The sequence below is a fragment of the Galleria mellonella genome, unplaced genomic scaffold (genome assembly GCF_026898425.1).
Source record: "Galleria mellonella isolate WM207_F2 unplaced genomic scaffold, CSIRO_AGI_GalMel_v1 utg149, whole genome shotgun sequence".
In the NCBI taxonomy this organism is placed as follows: domain Eukaryota; kingdom Metazoa; phylum Arthropoda; class Insecta; order Lepidoptera; family Pyralidae; genus Galleria; species Galleria mellonella.
The window spans coordinates 502086-527506 of NW_026442000.1; the positions used below are offsets into that span (position 1 = coordinate 502086).

Here is a 25421-nt window from a genome sequence, read left to right on the forward strand (position 1 = left end):
GTTGTAGGCACACATTTACACAAAGCAATGTATAGGCGTATTTTTTACGCAATTAAAAGTGGTAACAACTAATGGCTCACCTGTTGTAAAAGAGTAACCGTCGCCTATAGCCATCAAATGGTAATTAGCAACTTTTTTTATACAACTTAGAATGGCAAACAAGCTGACAGCTCACCTGATGGAAAGTGGTAACTGTCGCCTACAGACATGAGTAGTACCATGGACATAACAGAGTATACTGTTTCGCCCATGATACCTCCATGCGTTATCATACCTGAGGACTCAGGTGTTATTCCTCTGTACCCTATAAATTCACTCCATAACCCACCCTTCAAACCAAAACACATCTATGCAAACACAACTGCTTCACGGTAGAAACACGAATAGGGCAGAGTTACCCAAGCAAATACCTTTTGTACAAAGTCTCCCTCTGGTAAAGTAACATTTAGTAAACAACAATTAACAACTGAAATAACTATTAGTCAGCTAAAAACATTAACATCCAGTAACCGATAGATTGGTAACCGTTGGTAATAAGACTAGCAGAATTTGCGTCAGTCAAATTAACTGGACCGGCGAACCAGAGGCGTTAAGTACGCAAAGCAATTTGCCTTCTCGCTGCGCACCGAGGTCGTTTATCTTATTTAAATTTTATGTAACTGTACAAGAAGTACAATACGAGTAAGCCTATCAGTTACTGGCCAAATACAAATACTTAGAATAGCACAGCGTGACGTTGATAAATCCAGCAACCATGAAATGCCCCTGTTGCTAATAACTAGCTCCGCAAACAACGAATACTTTCCCTATCACAATCGACCGTTGAAATATTATATTACAGTTCACTATTGTTCTTCGTCATAAATTTTATTTTGATGGAATGGTAACCCCGCCTGCGCCATCGGTATACACCGGCGGGGCACCAGTGAAGCATGATAAATGAGAATGAAAACAGGCCAGTTAGCCCATCATGATGAATTCATCAGGAATTAACCATGATAGTTTCCAAAGGGTACCTCGAGGAGGCTGACCTGAGTATATTGCTAGCAATGGGATTCTCAGTCTCCGTCCCTAACAATCCTAGTCATAGATTACCAAGCATTACAATTTTGATATAACTTTAAAAATCATAATTTGCAACTATATATTTGTGTATATATAACGCTGGGTGAGCGTAAAGTTGTTATTTTGTTTTATTCGCGTGTTCGTTTCATATTTATTTCATTACAATTATAATTAGTTTTTATTATTGATATTTCATGACATATATTTACGACGTATCTAGTATATGAATTTAATGTTTATATGATATTATCTATATATTTTACACATCATAGTGAAACATAACAATTGGCAATAGGTTTGGATTGAGATCGATGTTGGATTCAAGAGTTATCCTACTGTTTGTTTGTTTGTTTATTGATTACTATTATAATTTAATTGCTTTCTATTTATATACAATTATTATTTTCTTTTGTTTGTTTTATTTTGTTTTCTTTTGTTCTTGTTTTGTGCGCTGCTGTGTGGGCCGCATGCTTCTTCGATTAAATTATTTCTTTTCTTTTCTTTCTTTCTTTCAAATACAAATTTAACAAAAAGAAAAATTTTAGATTCATTCGGTCATGGTTGAAGTACCTTTGCAAAGGACGCTCCCTATCGACACGCTCAATTAACCTCTCTGTCCATAATTTTTTTTACACAATCCACTATAATTATTCCTCTATTTGATATACTTAGATTAAACATTCATAAGCATACATTGATACGTTATCGTGGAACCACTTACATTTCAATAGAACAAAATAATCATGTATTACGTAGTGAGTAGACATCGACATTATCTTATCGTAATAATCGTCAGATAATAGAATTATCTAATTAATTCTAATAGTTAATCCATTAGAATTAATATCAGAGTCAGTGGCAGTTACACGAATGATAAATGCAATAATTAATTGACGTACATGAGATAAAAATGTATGCCTACTTGTTTCCTTTATTCGGACTTCAATAATTTTTTTTTTAATTGTATTACAATGCTAAATTTTTAATGTTAACATGTACGTATTCTATGTTTAACTGTGAAATAATTACAAATTATTATTATTATTTTATACAACTTAGAATGGCAAACAAACTGACGGCCCACCTGATGGAAAGTGGTAACCGTCGCCTATAGACATGAGCAGTACCATGGACATAACAGAGTATACTGTTTCGCCCATGATACCCCCATGCGTTGCCATTCCTGAGGACTCAGATGTTATTCCTGTGTACCCTGTAAATTCACGCCATATCCCACCCTTCAAATCCTATAACTACTTGTATGTGTATAGTATTTGAGGGTATCAAGTTACACTATTGAAGGTAACTAAGAAATAAAATGTCATTGAGTTTGTAACCGACCAGTAAACAAGTAACAGTAATCTTGCATTTTTATTTCGATATCTCTGGACATACATTACAATATGATAAATTAATATGGAATCAGCTATACCTTGCCGATTGCAAAGCGAAGATATCACATAACATTCAGACAATAAAATGCAAGAGGAAGTCTACCAGAGGGAGACTTTGTACAAAAGTCGTTGCGCTTCGACACCTCTGTCCCATTCGTGTTTCTACCGTGAAGCAGTTGTATCTGCATGGCTGTGTTTCGGTTTGAAGGGTGGGATATGGCAGTGAATTTACAGGGTATAGAGGAATAACACCTGAGTCCTCAGGAATGGCAACGCATGGGGGTATCATATGCGAAACAGTATACTCTGTTATGTCCATGGTACTGCACATGTCTATAGGCGACGGTTACCACATTCCATCAAGTGGACAGTCAGCTTGTTTGCCATTCTAAGTTGCGTAAAAAAAAATACAAGCGAATAAATAATATCACCTTTACGAAGTCGCCTAAAAATGTGAAATTTCACTAGTCGAGCCAGATAAAGCTATCATCGCAAATGATAGCATTGCTTGCTGTGTGCTGCGTTCCTATATATTAACGGTCAATGTAACTAAGTATAAGGATTGGCAATTTCGCCTAATAACTCGGAGGCAACGGCTCCGGGTTCAGTGACCCCGTTCGGCGTATTACTTGCGTACAGTCAGACATAATAATCGAAAGTGTGGAATATTTCACTAATACGCGACTGTACCCACGTAACGAGAATTGTGTTAGCTATTGAAAATAAAAGTCATTTTGCATTAATAATAATAAATTGGTCAAGTCCGAGTTGAACTCGCGACTTGAGGATTCCGACTCGCTAGTATACTTAAAATTGTGTATAATGACATAGAATATAAATCTATAGGTCACGGCAAACTGTATTTAAAAAACAAAACAAAAAAAAATACCCTTGTATTCCTTACTTTTATGATAATAAAATACACATTGCCTGGACAATAGACGCCTTTTCGAGCTGTATTTTTATGTAGCTATTATATTAGGCGAGTTTTCTCTTTATCTCCCTCCGTCATTCTCTCCTGTTGTATGTGTGCCATTAAGTATATGTAAAGTATATATATATATATATATATATATATATATATATATATATATATATAATATAAAATTCTCGTGTCACGGTGTTTATATATATATATATATATATATATATATATATATATATATAATGATAAGGGTAACCCACCCCTAAATATTTTTTTAAAATTTTTTGTCAATTTTTTTTTAATTTTATTTTATTATTATTTAGCATTGAAAAATACATACAAATTAAAATTTTCACGCTTTTACGATCAACTCCTGTTTTTTAATGGCGATTTTTATATTCCGCAATAGGGTTGCAAGATGACAATCGAATATAATAATTGTAGAACGATACTACTACCTACTCTTTGTCTTTATCTCAATGTTCTCTACCCAAAAGTTGTCTGGAAGAGATTGCTTATCGATAAGGCCACCTTTTGTATCATTTCTCATTAATATTTACTGTATTTATTATTTTATAAATAGTGCAATAAAGTGTAAACAAATAAATAAATTACAAGATTTCACTTTGTAACTATATCTTACTTTTACACGACCACATAAACATGCAATACCAAGAAGAGCAACATCCTAAAATTGCTGGAACGATTAAAAAAAAAAGTGTACAAGGCATGTCTGATGCGGCCGGGAGCCAATTATCCAAGGTTCGCACTAAAAGAACGTGAAAACCCATTGAATGGTGCATTGACTTAAAATTCAGTATAAATTAGTTGCAGATTTTTTTTCTTAATCACACTATTGGACTCTGTCTTGGAGGTAGCTATTGAAGTTTTGCAAATGAAACCTGAAATTCATTTTCAAAATTTTTTTTTTATTCATCTGTATTTCCAATTGACTTCAAAAGAAGAAGGTTCTCGATTCGGTTGTACTTTTTTTTTATTTTGTTACCATAAACTGTCAACCCAAAAATTTATAAACCGATTTGCAAAATTTCTGTGTTTATCTAAAAGGTTATACTGTCAGATTATTTCCATGCAGTTTTATTCAAATTAGTTTAATAGTTTAATCTTTAAATCAAAATAACTGGTTTTTCCACGGTTAAAGTCGATGTTTTTTTGCGAAACACAATTTTAAGTTATTATTATAAGCCCCTTTTTATCATCACGCCGCTTGTCATCGACAGGGAATTCATCCTCACACGCTTGAATCTAAATGGTCGTGTACAGTTCAATTTCAGAGGGGGGAAAGGGATTGTTAGTAATGGGATCTAATGGCCCCATTACTGGCAATATACCCTCTCAGGTTGACCTCCACGCCATTCCCCCTGGAAACCATCATGTTTAATTCTTGTCGAATTCATCATGGTGAGCCAACTGACCTGCATTCATTCTCACCTATCATCTTCCACTGGTGCCTCGTCGGTGTATACTGATAGCGCGGGCGGGGTTACCAATCCATTTTCACCCATTAAAAAAAAGTTCAATTTCAGAGAAATTTCCTCCCTCAAACGCTCAGACTGTAAAATGAGTTCTTTGCCGAGATTTTCCTTAAAAACTATAGGTGTCTTCAGGATCGGCAACGCGTACACGACATATTTAATATAACAGGTGTCCAAAAGCTATAGTGATCGTTTACAGGCTATTATGGAATTATATCACCATGTCGGAACCGATTTTGTATGTGAAGAAGTGAGAGATGATGAATAAAACCACGTCAATTAATTCATCGTGACAAATTTGAGAGGAATTAATCATGAGGCCTGTCGTAGTCCTCGTGGAGCCTAACAGGATACACATATGTCATTAACCCAAGAGACTTCCTTAACGACAGTACGTGAATTTTTTTTTAATGGATGATAATGGAATGGTAACCCCACCCGCGCTATCGGTATACACCAGCGGGGCACCAGTGAAGGATGATAGGTGAGGATGAAGCAGGTCAATTAGCCCATCGTGACGAATTCAACAAGAATTGTTCACGATGGTCTTCAGGGGGAACCACGTGGAGGTCGACCTAATAAGGCATATTGTTAGCAATGGGGCTGTCAAACTCCATTACTAACAATCCCTTTCCCCCAGTTAAAAGGATTAGAACCTAGCTGTTTGTTTATAATGATCAATTGAATCATATGTATAATATTTAAGGTTCATACAGTACGTATAAAAATAACACAAGTTTTTTTTTTAAATGTAATACTGATAAAAACCAATTATGTTACTATAAAAAAAATTAGTTATTTTTTTAAATAATGAAATTGTGTAAATTAAACTATGTTTCGGAGAATATTAAATCCTACCTCGTAACATTTTTCGAATTCAACAAGAATTATTCATGATGGTTTCCAGGGGGAACCACGTGGAGGTCAACCTAATAAGGCACATTGCTAGCAATGGGGCTGTCAAACTCCATTGCTAACAATCCCTTTCCCCCCTAGTACGTGTATTGGATTGTTATGCATTAAATTAATTATTATTAAAGAATGTTTAAAAAAAATGGCTACACATTTATTTACTTTAGAATTTTAGATTAGACAAGTTCACAGATAACAAATGTATTACGTGAATTAAATAGATAATAATACAAATGGATAATATTAGTGTTGATCCTCCTTATCTATTGGCACGCACTTTACAATATATATACTGTCGTAATTCTATGAAAACATAATGTTAAACAATTTGAAATAACAAACAAGCTGACTATTTTGTTGTATTTGCATGACTGTGTTTCGGTTTGAAGGGTTGGATATGGCAGTGAATTTACTGGGTACAGAGCAATAACTCTTAAGTCCTCAGGAATGGCAACGCATGGGGGTAACATGGGCGAAATAGTATGTATATTCTGTTATGTGCAGGGTACTGCTCATGTCTATAGGCGACGGTTACCACTTTCCATCAGGTGGACCGTCAGCTTTATTGCCATTCTAAGTTGCATAAAAAAAAGAACTAACGGCCTTCCTGATGAACAGTGGTAAGCATCGCGTATAAATAAATAAATAAATAAAAATAACACCATCTTCAGCATATATGAATAAAACCCGGCATAGAATGAGCCATGGGAATGGGAATGTCGTTAAAAGCGGCTAAAACAAGTCAACTCGACCATTGGTCGAGGGATGGACAGTAACGTCCCTCTTAAAACATCATCAAAGCCTTACTGCGGTTGCCAACTCAAGCCAAGCATGGCAACTACTGGCAGAATATCCCAATAGGGGGAGGTCTATTTATTTATTTATTTATTCATTAGTACAAATATGTGTACATGGCGGACTTAATGCTGAAAGCATTCTCTCCCAGTCAACCATAGGGAAGTGTTAGAATACTCGAATGCAGTACTAGTAATTATTGATATACATACATAATAAAATTACATATATAAACGAATAAATATATATGAATAACAAATATACTTACACATATATGACATATACTATATTATACACGAAATTGAGAATAATATAAAGCACTTACTGCTCGGATAAAGATAAAAAGTGAGCGTGAACGGTTTTTTTTTAAAGACGGTTTAGTCGGTAGTCTCTTAATGGCATCAGGAAACGCGTTCCAGAGTCGTGAAGAATGTAGGAGAAAAGAATTTGAAGCGTAACCAGTTCAGCATTAATGACTGATATGGGCATAATTATAAAGGAAGCAAGTTTTTCATAACTTTCCCGTTGTACATTTATTATTAATACTTTACAGATAAGCACATCATTTTTACACCCATTTCCTGACACGCAGTATTTCAAACATTGATCACTCTAAAAGAAGTAATTTTGAACTATTAATATTGTCAGGATCTAAAAAAGTTTTCGATATTAAGTCAAAATATATTTGAATATTGTTAAGACAAATTCCCCAAGAGGGTTGACGTCAGGCAGGCGGCTGGTCGCAAAACTATATGGTAAGCCAAATCATTTAGTACTATAGATAAAACCACATTACGCCGACCCCAAATTGGAATAAAGGTAGGACGATGATGATAATTGTTAAGACAAATAAACATGCAGTTTATTAAAAAAATGTCCGATGAAGGCGGAACCCATCTATTGGCAGATCCGCAAGCCGATTACTTAATTAATAAACACCGCGCGATCACTTCGTGATCTACGAGTAAAGCATGTAAGTACATATGTATATTACTAATTGACAGAAATAATAGTATTACGTAGTACTATTGCTTCCTAATGGCTAAATTAATTAGTTATACGGTTTTTTAGCAAACAAAACTATTAGCGATCAAGTGGCAATATGTAAATAGCACGTATATGGTATATGTATATTTAAAATACTATAATAAAATACAGTAATAAACTATATAAAATTTAATGGTCGAAAGATTAAGATAACTGTCAAGACAACACCAAAGATTATCGGCGTTTGCCAATTCACATATCAAAAATGGCAACTACTGGCAAAATCCTCTAATGAGAAGTACCAGAAGCAGTTTTTATGTACAACTTAGAATGGCAAACAAGCTGACGGCCCACCTGATGGAAAGTAGTAACCGTCGTCTATAGACATGAGCAGTACCATGGACATAACAGAGTATACTGTTTCACACATATTCCCCTCCCCCCTCATGCATTGCCATTCCTAAAGTGTAAGTGTGCAGTCTATGGAGGAAATTTATGTTCAGCTGTGGGCATTTAACGACTGATATAACTATAATAAAGCAATAAAAGAGTCTATTTCTTTGAACAGTAATATTTGAAAAATTCGTTTTGTATTTGATAGCTCATCTCTTGTGGAAGGCGATCCAACATTATAATATGACTACGGGCAAAGCCACAGAAAGCAGCTAGTCCATTACAACAGAAACAAAGTACCTATAATTAAACCTGAGAAATCCCGGCAAACACTTAACAAGTGCACACAGAAACGAGTCGTTAGTAGTTCAACAAAATTGGGGCCAATCAGTTGTTATAACTTTCATCGGAGCCTTGGCCAACTTATTTACAGCCGTTTACGACTTGAAGTCTAATTCTGATGCACCAATAAACTAAATAGAGATTCAAGTAATTTTTATTCAAATAGCCTTGTCTACAAGCAATTTTATAAGCCCAATAGCTTACTACTTATATTACACTTTAGTCCGCAGGAATGGTAACGCATGGGTGGGGGGAGGGCGGGAATATGGGTGAAACAGTATACTCTGTTATGTCCATGGTACTGCTTATGTCTATAGACGACAGTTACCACTTTCCATCAAATGGGCCGTCAGCTTATTTGCCATTTTAAGTTGCGTAAAAAAAAACTTTTAAACCGTAATTTTTTTACGAATACATGATTAGAAAAGTTGATACCAACAAAGAAGGACCCACAAGAAACTCAACTGTTACTCTTTTAAATCTCTGTTAGCATTATGTATATTTATTTAAGTGTACTACACGTATTTCTAAAATTACATGGTCATTAAAAAGCCCATGCGTGATCGTCTAACACCATACACATTTGTCATTCAAGTAATATATGATTTAAAATAATAATAGGCTTTGTTTAATAAGTGTTTTTTATTGGCATATTGCATTCTACAATAGTAGTAGAGGTTTGAGGTAAGAAATGGCAGTGTAACGTCACAAACGTTGCAGTAACATGTTTTTTTTAATGGGTGATAATGGAATGGGAACCCCGCCTGTGCTATCGGTATACACTGGCGGGGCACTAGTGAGAGATGATAGGTGAGGATGAAGCAGGTCAGTTAGCCCACCGCGACGAATCTAACAATAAATCAATCACGATGGTCTCCATGGGGAACCACGAGGAGGTCGACCTGACAGAGTATATTGCTAGCTATGAGGCTACTAAACCCCATTACTAACAATCCCTTCTCCCCCTGCAGTAACATTTTAAAAATAGATCAATTTCGATGCATCTACCATCTAAATCGATACACATACGAGTATAGTTCTCGAAATAATGTATATGGTAAAACAACGTTTGCCGAGTCAGCTAGTATATATATATATATATATATATATATATATATATATATATATAAAGCAATATGTCATATATGTCTTGATATAGAAGATATATTAAGAATATCTTCTACGTAAAGTTCTTGTAAAGAAATTTTAAATCAATAGGAGAGCTCTTAATAAGACCAACAAGGCAAAACAATCATTTTTAGATATTTTGTCTGTATATTTTATCCAGCATTACGCATAAACTACTGCACCAATTATATATGGTTTTGCTGAAGTTGCTGAAGAAAGAAAGAAAGAGAAAAAATAACTGGTATTGCCACAATTGCAGTCTGTTATTTTTGGAGCACAATTTGAAATTATTGTAGAATAAAATCATTAGTTTTCTACTTTATGTAATCTCAAATACGTTTTATTGAAAAACAATATAAAAATAAGACTGTTCGTAGACTGACCTTCAAACGATCTTATTAGGGGTACCGACAGAGACAATTGAATATTAAACATAATATTATACAGTTACTTTCCATGTTGAAAGCGAGACGCGGCAACGTTGGGGCCGCTGAGATGATTTGCACACAATAGCTAACACAGTGATCGAGATAAACATAAAAACCAGTCTCGCCATAATCCGCCGTCTGACTGCGTGTCACTGGTCTGATTTCACTCTCTTCTATTGAAGATTAGAAATAAGTAAGAAGTTTATTCTCATGATTAGGGATGGCCGACTTGACTAGACCCAAGATCTACTGTTTACTGACGGGGGGGAAAGGGATTGTTAGTAATGGAGACTGAGAATCCTATTGCTAGCAATATACCCAACCAGGTCGGCCTCCTCGCGGTTCCCCCTGGAAACTATCATGGTTAATTCCTGATGAATTCATCATGATGGGCTAACTGGCCTGTTTTCATTCTCATCTATCACCCTTTACTGTTGCTCCGCCAGCGTATCCCGTTAGCGCAGGGGTTACCATTCCGCTTTCACCCATCAAAAAAAAAACTGTTTACTGACGTAACCCTTTGCGATCTACCAATTACATACTTCTTGAAATCTCAAATGAAACAACATAGTTCAGTACACAATTATGTATTATTATAGTATTTTTTATTTTATTTAAAGGGAAAACAATAAAACTGAATTTTTTTTTAAATTTCTGTAAGCATGTATTTGGCAACACGATTCTCGGTTCCTACGGGACAGGCTCTGGCTCATGTGGGAATCAATGTTAAAGTTTTGTGCATAAAAACATACTTTAGTAATAGATACATTTTTACTTTTTAATTTTAATTCTTAGTAACTATTTATTTATTTATATTAGTATGAGCATTGCGTCTGAGCATCTTCCAAAAAATTATTTTTTTTGCCTTGCCACGATCGATTGAATTAATAGTCGCGATCGACCGATTGGCTACTTCTGTTTTAGATCATATTCACATGTAAATAGAGTGTATTGTCCAAAAGCGTTCTGAAAGCAGTCGCAAAATAGAATTAGAAGTTAGAATTACCAATCGATAATGCAACATGCTCGATTAGTAAACAATTTAAATTAACATAATTAATTATAATTAATTAAATTAATACATGCTAATTATGATTGTTTGTATATACACAGGTTTGTAATGTTTGTATATAATCAGCTGATGACCTTTGTTAAGCTTCAATTATGTAAAGGTTCCTGCACTTTGATTATGATGACGTGATGACGGTTGATAAATATATTAATAATAACATTTGTTTATTTGCGTAAAACATGGTAAACAATGATGTTTTAATTATGCTTGTTGTCGTTATATTCTATAATTTGACTGCCATTTACCATCCTTAAAAACGGAACACAGCCAAACAAGTATAGCTAGTTAATCATCAGAGCAGGAGGGGGGGGGGGGGAGGATTGTTAGTAATGGGGTCTAACAGTCCCATTGTCAACAATTTCCACAACCAGCTCGACCTCCACGTGATCCCCCTTGAAAACCATTGTGTTGAATTCCAGAATAATTTACCACGATAGACTAACTGGCCTGCCCTGTCATCATTACCTATCATCCCTCACTGATACCTCACCGGTGTCTTCGTTAGCGCAGGCGGGGTTACCATTTAATTGTCATCCATTAAAAAAAAAGTTAGCATCAGAAATCCGAATGAATATGACCAATAGCCCAAACTACTTTATGCACACACATCTGTCACATCTGCCTCCCATTAGGATAGGCAGAAGCAATGAAACGTCAAATGCTTTGATTTAAACAGATCTCTTTTGCTTGCTCCACATTCATCAATCTTTTCATACACGCTCGCCGGTTACGGGTACTTTTAATATGGCCCTTCTTCAGCACGTCTCCTATATGATCGACATAAGACCATTTAAGGAGGCTCCTACCTATATCTCCAACTAAATTATGATCATTAATATATTATTTTTATAAATATATTTTTTTATACAACTTAGAATGGCAAACAAGCTGACGGTCCACCTGATGGAAAGTGGTAACCGTCGCCTATAGACATGAGCAGTACCATGGACGTAACAGAGTATACTATTTCGCCCATCATACCCCCCATGTGTTGCCATTCCTGAGGACTCAGGTGTTATTCCTCTGTACCCAGTAAATTCACGCCATATCCCACCCTTCAAACCGAAACACAGCCATGCAAACACAACTGCTTCACGGTTGAAACACGAATGGGACAGAGGTACTCAAGCAATCGACTTTTGTACAAAGTTGTAAATATACAAGTATACACATTGTATGTATGTACATACGATTGCTCATTTACTGTGTCGGTATTAAATTTGAATTGCATCGGTGCTTACAATTTTATAACGCTCTTGCCTGTTTAGTAATTAACATTGACTCTTTGACATCAACCTTTGGAGTTCAACAATTGCAAATAAGTGATTTCATAACAGCTTTACGTTTTATTTTAAATAAACTTATTACCTGCGACTTTGTCTGCGTGACCGGGATATATTGATAGAACGGGTTAAAAAGATAGCTTAGGTGTTAAAAAATGTGTCTTTTTTGTAATAGCTAATAGTTTTTTTTTATATAGCTTAGAATGGCAAACAAGCTGACGGCCCATCTGATGGAAAGTGGTAACCGTCGCCTATAGACATGAGCAGTACCATGGACATAACAGAGTATACTGTTCCGCCCATGATACCCCCCATGCGTTGCCTTTTCAGAGGACTAAGGTGTTATTCCTCTGTACACAGTAAATTCACGCCATATCCCATCCTTCAAACCGAAACACAGCCATGCAAACACAACTGCTTCACGGTTGAAACACGAATGGGACAGAGGTACTCAAGCAATCGACTTTTGTACAGTCTCCCTCTGGTATGAAATGGTAACCCCATCTGCGCTGATTGTATTCGTTGGTGGGGCTTCAGTGACAGATGATAGGTAAGAATGAAAAGGCAGGACAGTTAGCTACCAACTAAAGCTCCATCCCAACCATCTGGACGAGTGGCGGTCCTCCACCGTGCGTTTTTCATGGCACTTTCGTCTACGCACAACCACTCTTTGGAATCAACTTCTAACAGACGTATTTCGATATGACATCAATTTACTGTGTTATGAAAGAAAAAGTATAAAACAAACATCGAATAATTGAATGTTCCGATTAATTGTTAATTTCACTTAGTGTTTCTGTAAGAATTTCAACAAAATTAATTGCTTTTTCAAGTTCTGTTTGAATAGATTATACATTTGTACGTGTTTCAAATATTTTGATGGAAAAGGGTGTCTTGTAATATTATCTAATATAAGAATCTATTTATTACAATAAATATAATAAAAATATATTTATTTATTTAACTCCTTACTGCACCAGAAACATACAAATAAACAATGACATATAAACAATTCAAGTGAAATACAGTAGCATGGAGTACAGATCAAAATGTACATTATAAAGGTACAAAAGGCGGTCTTATCGCTAGGGCAATCTCTTACAGACAATCTTTGGTTAAAGGAGAACAGATAGAAGTGTGTAGGTGGCGTAAGAGTGAATTAGTAATGATAAATTCTTCTTCTTCCTACCCTTTAATTATTAATGATATATTACTCGATATTTCAGATGCAAACGATCCTGCACCACAACGGCAGCGGTGCAGCGGCGTACACGGACCGGCTGAAGAAAAGGGAGGTACACCGCGCCATCACCCTTCACCCTGTCAAAGATCACAGGCATATGTATCGACTGCACTCCTATTTTAAGGTACGTCTAGCTCTATCCCGTGGCTCTGTTCGTGGTTGTATCGTGATATTGAATAGTTTATAACGTTCTTAAAGAAATACGCTATTATATGCAAAAAGAATTTTTCAAAATCAACTGGTAATTCCAAAAATTTGTGCGTTTGTTTTAACAAACTCTTTCTCTTTATTATATTTCTATAGATTAGACCAACGTAGAAAGCGGACGTACTATTTCTAATCTAGGATGCAATTAAAAAAAAAAACTACTATTGTTTTTTATGCAATTTATAATGGCAAACAAGCTGACGGCCCACCTGATGGAAAGTGGTAACCGTCGCCTATAGACATGAGCAGTATTGTAGACATAACAGAGTATACTGTTTCGCCCGTGATACCCCCCATGCGTTGCCATTCCTGAGGACTCAGGTGTTATTCCTCTGCACCCTGTAAATTCATTGCCATATCCCACCTTTCAAACCGAAACACAGCCATGAAAACACAACTGCTTCACAGTAGAAATACGAATAGAACAGAGGTACCCAAGCAAATACCTTTTGTACAAAGTATTATGACATCCTGGTGTATTCATCACGGTGGGCTAACTGACCTGCCTTCTCATCTCACCTATTATCCCTCACTGGTGCCCCGCCAGCGTATACCGTTAGCGCAGGCGGGGTTACCATTCCACTGTCGTCCATTAAAAAAAAACATTACCTGTTATGACGATGACTTGTTAACGTTTATATAAAGTTGTTTTAACTGTTCGTAGTAACCAAATATTTACTCGTAAAACGGATCTAAATTATCAGAGGGTCTACCATGAAATGTTTTCCGAAATTTCAGGGTTGAACGAAACACAACCGTGAAGCAGTTGTGTTTGCATGGCTGTGTTTCGGTTTGAAGTGTGGGTTATGGCGTGAATTTACTGGGTACAGAGGAATAACACCTGAGTTCTCAGGAATGGCAACGCATGGGGGGTATCATGGGCGAAACATTATAGTCTGTTATGTCCATGGTACTGCTCATGTCTATAGGCGACGGTTACCGCTTTCCATCAGGTGGGCCGTCAGCTTGTTTGCCATTCTAAGTTGTAGAAAAAAAAAAACAAATTTCATCTTAAAATTACATTATACATGTCGTTTAAAAATATTAAAATATCTTTATTTTGGTTTTTTATGGTAGGATTTATGACGAATGAAATTTGAAGTTCCATTAACTCATTTTGGTACGAACAAAAACACGAAAGGAAGTCTGAAAATTCGGAATTTAATTTCATGGTAGACCGCTTGGTAACAACCATAATTCGTAGTTTTATTGCGAGCTTTATGTTGGTGCGAACAATATGACTATAATAAAAAAAAGACAATATAATATTAAAAAAAAAACAAGTTTTCGTATTGTATCATCTTTAAATATAGACGGAGAAATATTTAAACTTTATATTAGTAATCTTGCTTTGTTTATGATAATATTCCTGTTTTTTTATTTTTTTTTATTTTAATAATCAAGCGAATTATACCTAGGTGTGGTTCGTTTACATCTCGTTTATATACTAGTGACTTGCTTCGGTTTTTTTTGATGGGTGAAAATGGTATAATAACCCCGCCTGCGGTAACGGGATACGCTGGCGGAGCACCAGTGATGGGTGATAGATGAGAATGAAAACAGGCCAGTTAGCCCATCATGATGAATTTATCAGGAATCAACCATGATAGTTTCCAGGGGGAACCGCGAGGAGGTCGACCTGGTTAGGTATATTGCCAGCAATGGGATTCTCAGTCTTCATTACTAACAATCCCTTTCCCCCCAACTTGCTTCGGTCTCATACGAGTGCAATTTATTACAAAAATTTTTTTTCTGTTACACTAAAATTATTGCCACCAAGCAGCTGCTCCTATAAGGGGAACTCTTACCAGTAATTGACACGTTTGGCAAGCGAGTTGGGAACTGCAGTTAGGCTTTGATGATGTAGGACGCTGCTCCCTATCTTTCGACTATTAAGTTACTTTAGTCGCCTCTTACGGCACCCACGGGAAAGGAAAAGGTGGCCCGTTCTATGCCGGGACTGTGTAGGCAAAGGGCCACTTCGCTCATCCATTAAATTCACTGCCATATGGGATACTGATGGGTATAATATGGTGTATTTTTTTTTATACAACTTAGAATGGCAAACAAGCTGACGGCCCACCTGATGGAAAGTGGTAAGCGTCGCCTATAGACATGAGCAGTACCATGGACATAACAGAGTATACTGTTTCGCCCATGATACCTTCCATGCGTTGCCATTCCTGAGGACTCAGGTGTTATTCCAGGTGTATGGATGGTATTATAGCATTTATGTCTACAATAGATGACAATCAAATCTTTATTCTCTTATTAGATTATAAATAAATTGTTGTACCAATTAATTTGACGTAATTGAAAATAATCAACGGTCGGCTGCAATTCGCGGAAAAAATGTGTAAAAAATGTGTAAACAGGTCGGCGTGTACTCGTACGCAGTCTGGTATATTGCATTATCATTGTGTATGCGTCAAAACAGGAAAATGTTGTCAAATTACCAGAGGGAGACTTTGTACAAAAGTCGATTGCTTGGGTACCTCTGTCGCATTCGTGTTTCTACCGTGAAGCAGCTGTGTTTGCATGGCTGTGTTTCGGTTTGTAGGGTGGGATATGGCAGTGAATTTACAGGGTACAGAGGAATAACACCTGAGTCTTCAGGAATGGCCACGCATAGGAGGTATCATGGGCGAAACAGTATACTCTGTTATGTCCATGGTACTGCTCATGTCTATAGGCGACTGTTACCACTTACCATCAGGTGGGCCGTCAGCTTGTTTATATATATGTATATATATGAGATATATATACATATATATAAAGAGACATGATGAATTTCTTCTGGCGATGAATCACCACGCAGTTGACATTATGGCTGTCAATGAGACTTGGCTAAGACCAGGGGAGGAAGGACGCGCACCAATTGTGCCTGGATACCGACTGCGTCACCAGCCACGGTCGAATGATGTGCGCGGGGGGCGTGGCGGAGGTGTCGCCTTCTATATTAAAACAGATATAAATGCACGAGTGCAAGCGCATCCAAGTCATCCAACTGTTGAACAATTGTGGTTGACTCTAAGCTTAAACAATAAAAAATTGCTTATCGGTACCGCGTATCGCCCACCATGGCTCGATTCTGAAATATTTTTAGATGCTATCATGGACAGTATCTGTTCCTTTGCTCATTGTGATAATGTCGTTCTGCTTGGTGATTTCAATATTAATATGATTGAAGTTAATGATAGCAAAACTAAAAAATTACATGATTTTTTAAAATGTTGTGGCTTGATGCAAATTATTACTGTACCTACTCATATTCTAAATAATAGTCAAACACTTATAGACGTTGTATGTACAGACGCACAAACTAGAAATATTTCGGTGGATCATGTCCCTGACCTTGGCCACCATTCATTCATCTCCTGCGAAATATTAGTAAAAAAAGATAAACCGCGACCTAAAATTTTAAAATACCGTCCTTTAAAGGATATATTACCGCATCTGTTCGAGGAAGATTTGAGATCAATACCATGGAATTCCATACACGAATGCCGTGGAGTAAATGATATGGTATTGAGTTTAAATAATTTAATCTTACAACTTTATGACCTCCATGCTCCAATTAGAAATAAAAAAATTACGACTCGGTCTACACCTTGGCTTACTGATAACGTAAAATATGTAATGAAATTACGGAATGAAGCCCATAATAAATATCGCAACTCTAAACTAGAATGTGACAAAACTTATTATAAGGAACTTAAACGTCACACCACTATTGCATTATCTTGCGAAAAAAAGGCATATTATGATCAGCATATCAATAATAACATAAATAATCCAAAAAAATTATGGCAAAATCTTAAATCAGATATCTTACCAGATGCTAAGAACTTTGAAATTCCATCAACATTTAACAACCCTGATGAAATGAATAAAACTTTTCTCGACGTTCCTGGTACGCATAGTGTTACCATATCTCAGTTAACTTACTATGAATTTAATAGATTTAGCTCAAATACTTTTAGTCTTAAGCCTGTTAGTCGGGATATTGTTCTAAAAATTATCACTGAATTAAAATCAAATGCGCAGGGAAATGATAGCATTAGCCGTGACATGTTACACCTCACGCTACCATATTCTTTAGACGCAATCACGACAATAATCAATGAATCAATACTAAGTAGTACCTTTCCAGAGATATGGCAGATGGCTATTGTGCGTCCGATTCCTAAAACCAATAATCCTACTGAAATTAAAGACCTTAGACCCATAAGTATACTACCATCTTTATCTAAAATTTTGGAAAGAGTAGTATACTTACAAGTGATGGAGTATTTAGAGGCAAATAGCACATTACCTGACTTGCAATCTGGTTTTAGGAAAAACCGTAGCACCTCTACAGCTTTATCAGACGTGGTAGGCAATATTTTAGAAGCAAGAGATGATGGTAAAGGAACTTTGTTGGCTCTTTTGGATTGTTCTCGGGCATTTGATTCAATTAACGTACAACTGCTTATATCTAAATTATCTTATTATGGTTTTGATATAAAAACAATTCAGTGGTTTAATAGCTATTTTTCAAACCGAAGTCAAATTGTAGAAATTAGAAAGGAAGATGGGTCGTTTCTTTCGTCTCACCCTCTTTCGGTATCTAGAGGTGTTCCACAAGGATCGATTTTAGGACCTTTATTGTTTATTATATATATCACCGATATCATCAGTTGTATTCATCACTGCAAATATCACATATATGCTGATGATTTGCAGCTGTTTATATCTTGTGAACCCAAAGATACGACAGAAACTATACAGAAACTTAATGAAGATCTTAAAAGAATTACTACATGGGCGGAAAATAATACATTAGCACTAAATCCGATAAAATCCAAATTTATGATTCTAGGAAACAAAAAGCAAATTAGTAAAATCGCATTGACGAAACCGATTGTAAAAATAATGAATGAAACGATTCATCAGGTGGACTCGGCACGAAATTTGGGACTCATTATAGACCCAGAGCTACGCTTTGAAAATCATGTTAATGATGTTGTACGACAGTGTTTTTATAGACTAAAAGTTTTATATAAATTACGCGAATATTTGTCAATAGAATTACGAAAAAGACTAGTTGACCCGCTCATTCTATCGAAATTAAATTATGGGGACGTTGTATACGGTCCTTGTCTCTTAAAAAGAACGGAACGCTTAATTCAGCGCGTCCAAAATGCTTGTGCGAGATTTTGTTTTGATATACCATGTAGGAGTCACATCACACCTTTCTTGAACGAAAATAATATGATCAAAATGTCCGCCAGGAGAAAGCTTCATTTTGCTACTTTACTCTTCGGAGTAATTGCTACTGGCCAACCACGCTACTTGCACGAAAAACTGTCGTGGAGGCAAAACTATCACAAGTATGCTGTTCGTCCAATTGTGAATGTACTCAGCATTCCAAGATATAGGACGGCTGCTTTCAGGGGCAGTTTCAAATACGCTGCCACTCGCTGTTGGAATGATCTTCCTCCACCAATTCGAAACCTGAAAAATGTACATACGTTTAAGAGTAATCTAAAAAAATATTATCTACACCAACAAAAAGCCAATTAAATTGCTGGTCTCTGTCCGGGATCTTCCTTACCAGAGACTTTCTAATGAGTATCCTATTAGGTGCAGCTAGGAGTTCTATGATACATATATGAACAGTTATTTCACTTTAATATAATACACAATCAATAATATATTTTTTATTATTATCTAATTACTGGTTGCTATTGATTACATTATTGACATATTGCATATTGCAAGAGGAGCATATTGCAACTCAAGGAGGTATGTACTTACCTAGTTTTTGTGGTCCTCGTTTGAATGTGGGGATGATTCAACTATATTCGATATTTAGTTTCTTTAGCGTCTGTAGTATTACTACGTAAAAGGAAAATACTTATTCTATACGTATTTTATGTTTTTCGTGTGATTATTATCATTCAACATTGACAACGTCACAATTTATCATTCAATATATACCCACTACAAATTTATTATATTTATTTTATTTTTATTTTTTACACAATACACTTTAAGCACACCACTGTGTTGGTCAAGTTTTCAAACATTATTGTTATTATTAGGACCCCGCGGGTTGGCGAGGCGCGTGCTGAAAATCAGCGCTGTAGTGTCCCTGACACTACAGCATAATGCTGAGCACGCGCCTCATTTTGCAGGTATTGCGACGCACGCACACACACACTCATTTTTGATGAAATTGTTATAATACGAATCGTTTTATTTTTCTTTTTTAATTTTATATATTTTTTTTTTTATAAATATTTTTTTGTGTTGTTTCTTTATTATAATTCGTAATATATGGATTTTTTTTAACCCCTGTGTGGGTGCCGTCGCATATTTCTTGTAGAATAAAGTTTTTTTTTCTTTCTTTCTTTCTTCTTTTATATAGTAACTATTTAAAAACCTGTAACTAGAGCTGGTTTTGTTGACTCAACAAATAATTAAAAAGTCTTCTTTTAAAAATATGCTTATTGGGTGCTCTGCGTATGTCTACAGGATTTTCTTCCACTTTCATGCAAATAAATTATTAATTCGACTTGATCGATTTAGACAAAAATTACCCTTTGCCCTTTTCGATTCCATATTGAATTTTTTTTTTATTTATTTATCAAACAGCTTAAATAAATAAATAAGGTGTTAATTTATGTTACTTTTCATTATTGTTAATAAATAATAAATAAATAATCTTTATTTCATTCTTTGTTATAATATAGTTTGAAGTCCTTTATTCCCGAGGTAGGTATGAAAAAACCTGTGTTTCAGGAGTTAAATATAATATGTGTATACAAAATTTCATAATGATTGCCTCAGCTAATGGCTTAAGTAAGGCGTCAAGATGTAGTAGTGTTGCTGGCATCTAGACTACCATGACCTTTTACTATTAGACGGGCTGTACGTTTGTTTGCCACCTTCGTTAACTGTCCATTGCTGAACATAAGTTTCCCTCATAAGGGGAGGTTTGCCAGTAGTTGTCACGCTTGGTAAGCGAGTTGGCAACCGCAGTTAGGCTTTTAGACATGTTTTAAAAGGCACGCTGCTGCTCATCTCTCTACCGTTAGGTTCTTTTAGTCGTCTCCTACTACACCCACAGAAAAAGAAGGGGTGACCTATTTTATGTCCTTTTTATGGGTGATAAAGAAATAGTAACCCCACCCGCGCTATCGGTATACACCGGCGGGGCACCAGTGAAGGATGATAGATGAAAATGAATCAGGTCAGTTATCCCATCCTGACACATTCAACTAGAATTAGCCACGATGGTTTCCAGGGGGAACCACGTAGAGGTCGACTTGACAGGGTATATTGATAGTAATTTATTTGACCTCATTACTAACAATCTCTTTCCCCACCCTATTTTATGTCGGGACTTAACATAATTATAGAACGGATGTTTACAACATAATTTTATATAATTTTACTATTCTATGAAATTCCTTGTACTTGCGTACCATATATTGTACTGTTTATTGTATTACTGACTCATGCGTAGATTTTTGTAAATACATCAGCACATGTGCTGTTTGATCTTTTATGTGAACGTTAGTGTTACTCGTAGATTGCAAATGGTTTTGTTTAGTGACAGATATACTGAATGATTTATGTGTTTCAAACACTTTCATCTTGATATAGCATCATACAGGTAAATGAACTAGTATCTTTTATGACTTCATTAATTAGTAAACAAAAATACAGTAATTTGAAGGTGGAGGTTTCGCTCAGGTTCTTTAGGAAAGGCAATGCGTGAGAGTTACCATGATTGTGTGTGTTCTGTGATGTACATAGTTTTGTTCGTATCTATAGGCGAGAGTTACCATGCACTATAAGATATAATAGATCCTTATCTTGCATGTCACTCCCAAGTTGCAAAAAAAATTGTTAAATATTTATGACGGTTTTATCTATGTAAAAGAACCGCCTTTTGTGAATTACGTATCTCAAAAATAAATTTACCTCAGCAGCCGCTATGTTAATCCAATATAATTGTAATAGATACATTAATGTATCAAATGGTTTAAATTTAGATCAACCTATTAATTCACACAAATTATGAACTCAAGTAAACCATTCAATTCACACAAACTATGAAGCCAAATCAATTATTTAATTCATACAAACTATGCACCCAAATCAACTATTTAATACACACAAACTATGAACCTAAGTAAACCATTCAATTTACACAAACTATGAACACAAGTAAACCATTGATTCACACAAACCTAAGTAAACCATTCAATTCACACAAACTATGAAGCCAAATCAATTATTTAATTCATACAAACTATGCACCCAAATCAACTATTCAATACACACAAACTATGAACTCAAGTACACCATTCAATTTACACAAACTATGAACACAAGTAAACCATTGATTCACACAAACCCAAGTAAACCATTCAATTCACACAAACTACGAACCCAAATCAACCATTCTTTTCACACAAACTACGAATCCAAATCAACCATTCTTTTCACACAAACTACGAATCCAAATCAACTATTCAATTTACATAAATTGTCACATTTATATTTATTAGTGAAATTAATTTTTGTTTTTCTAATATTTTTTTATAAAAGTTATCATTCTTTCTTTAATTTATATGACAGATACATTAATTATGTTGATTACAAAAGAACGTTCGGAATGGAAAGTCCATTGCACTATTATCTTGTTTATATCCGAATTATTGATTGTTCATAATTATAATCTTTATTATTCTTTATTGTAGACGTAGGTATATTATTGACATTCAAAGAGTCCGATCCGGATCCGATTTAATCAAATTATATTGTGGCGTTTAGATATATGTATATTACGAAGATAATTCCTTATAATTTATTTTATATTATAATATTAGATTTATTAAAAGTCTGAGGTAATTTGTTTTGAATACAACAGATGATTGATGATTTTATGTAACAATTATAAAATATATAATTATTGTATAAATAATTATTGTATAAATAATTATATATTTTACAATTGTTACATAAAATCACCACGGTGAGTTTCTAAAATCTATCATCATCTTTTTGCCCATATTCCAATTATTTTTGGTTGGCGTAATATGATTTTAATTATATTACCCAAGGTTTTGAATAATAGTTAGTTTTACAAACGGCCGCCTGCCTGAGTTCTTAAAATCTATACAGGATGAAATTGTTAAAATCTTTAAAGTGTATGTTCTAGCAGTGAAATTGAAAACTTGATAATCGAACACAATTTCGTGCGTATTTGAACTACTTTATTTATCGTTTCGTTTATTGTTTATTTTTTTGTAATTAGTTTTTTTTTATACCACTGAGGTGGCAAACAAGCATACGGCCCACCTGATGGTAAGTGGTTACCGTAGTCTATGAACACCTGCAATACCAGAGGTATCACGCGTGAGTTGCCGACCCTGAAGAAACCTCTTTACAACCCTTTTGAAGATTTGATGCAACCTATTGATTTCACTTAACTAAAGCTATTCTCAAATAAGGGTGTTATTTGGGAATGGCTGGGCTAATTTGATTAAATATCCGTAATAGATAACAGTGGGGGATGATAGGTGTGAATTAAGGAGACCACTTGAGTTGTTCGAAGAATTTCTATAGAAATTAATCACAATTGTGTTCAGGAGGGGCAGCTGACGCTAATGTTCGTGAATATTTACAACACTACGTTTCACTAGCAGTGCGTTTTTTGAATAGACTCATATTGTAGTGCCAGGAAACAGCGGCGGCCGTACCTATTGCGAGGCTTCGGGCGGTAGGTCTTTGTGAGGCTATTTGTCCTTCATGAAAAGTATATGATGCGAACTAAGTCTGGTTATTTGATTTAAGTATTTGTCATGTAATATATAAATGACAAATACTAATAAGTAATAATGACAAGTATATACATATATTTTTTTTATTTGTATATTTTAGTGTTGGTAATTTTGTTCATTCCCGATTAAAATGACTAATTCAGGAAGTTTTTGCGATTTGTCACTAGACAAATTGTCATGTCACTCACTGGTTGTTTAAAATTTGCATGAGTTGTTACGCGAGGCCTCTACAAGAACGAGGTCCCAGGCAATTGCCCTGTTCGCCGCTCCCTAAGGCCGTCGCTGCCAGGAAATAATCTTAGACAAAATCCAGTTACCAGAAGTCAAAAGATTATTAAGTGATCCTTCTTGAATCCTTCCCCCGTATTCATATTCGTATTTGGTGTATGAACTTTTCAAATGTCTCATTTCAGAACCTTCGAATTCAAGAGATCCGTGAGAGCTCTCTGGATCTTCACAGAGACATCGCGATGTCCATGCGGGAGCTGTCAGTGTCAGCCGATCAGGTCGAGGATCACGTGTTTCCTGGTGGCGTGCCTTTGTTCCCGGTGAAGGTCGGGGAGCCGGGCTACTTAGGGAATAATACTATATTAGGTAAGATTATATTATCACCATTTCAATAATTACTTCATTTATTCCTGAATATGTAAAAATATGTAAGATTGCTGTTTTTTTTATTGGTGATAATGGAATGGTAACCCCACTTGCGCTATCGGTAAACACCGGCGGGGTGAAGTGATAATAGGTAAGGATGAAACAGGTCAGTTAGCCCATCGTGACGAATTCAACAAGAATTGTTTACGATGGTTTTCAGGGGGAATCACGTGAAGGTCGACCTAATAGGGCATATTGCTAGCAATGGGGCTGTCAAACTCCATTGCTAACAATCCCTTTCTCCTCTGTAAGATTGCTGTATCCTACACCTACAGTAAAGGCCATCTCTATAGGATACTAGAAACAGAAGTTGGTATCATTCTTAAGACCATTCTGTAACAGGCGTTGTTAAAGCATTAATAATATGTCATGAATATTCATCACTCCTGCGTGTAATGAAGCGTTTTCAGCGGTAAAACCAATGGACGAGTGCTAAGTTATTAATAGACAATCACACACAACATCAACCAGTTACAAGAGTCGCTCATCACGACATCGCGAGAACGCCAGTCATAACGCAGGAGAAAATTATATGACCTTTCAGGTTTCAAATTGTAACCTTACTTGCAAAACGAAACTTCAGTGCATTACATCAAATTTATATTACATCAACGCTTCAAAATTATTTTTTATTTACCTTAGTTAAACCGCTTCAAATACTAGGTGTGTTTATTTATCATCATCATCACCATCATCATTATATCATCCGTTCATCATCAAAACGCAAACGCACATCATTAACAGGCGTATAGGAATAGTGTGTGTGTGTAGGAATCTAGGGATATCATTCTCAAAAGGAAAGAACCTGTGCCACTTGCATTCATATATTAAAAAATCATTTTGTTAGAGATAATGTGAATATATAAATATATATAAATATAAAGCTTTTTTAAAAAGAAGACCTGATACAAATATACAGAGGAAATTTGTTCTTGTCCTCATATAAGTTTTTCTTAAATATCTCCTAAATCTCGTACAGATATCGTTAAGTTATAATTCTATTAGTAAGATTTATTAATCCCATCATTTTATATATTTTCCACCTGTCGAAATTCAAATGCTATGTCTAAATGTTAATCAGTCGAGGGGAAAGGGATTGTTAGTAATGGAGACTGAGAATCCCATTGCTAGCAATATACCCTACCAGGTCGACCTGTTCGAGGTTCACCCTGGAAACTATCATGGTTTTTTTTATGGGTGAAAACGGTATGGTAACGGTAACTCCGCCTGCGCTAATGAGATACGCTGGTGGAGCACC

The 25421-nt window shown here is 35.5% G+C and overlaps 1 protein-coding gene across 1 annotated transcript in view; it reads left to right on the top strand.

Moving 5' to 3' along the window:
- The window catches only part of LOC113510859 (chondroitin sulfate synthase 1-like), a 79742-nt gene that overhangs the window by 45934 nt on the left and 8387 nt on the right, over positions 1-25421 (top strand). The window contains 2 exon segments of the mRNA XM_031907201.2: positions 13447-13587; positions 23923-24103. Of these exon segments, the coding sequence (XP_031763061.2) occupies positions 13447-13587; positions 23923-24103 (322 nt within the window).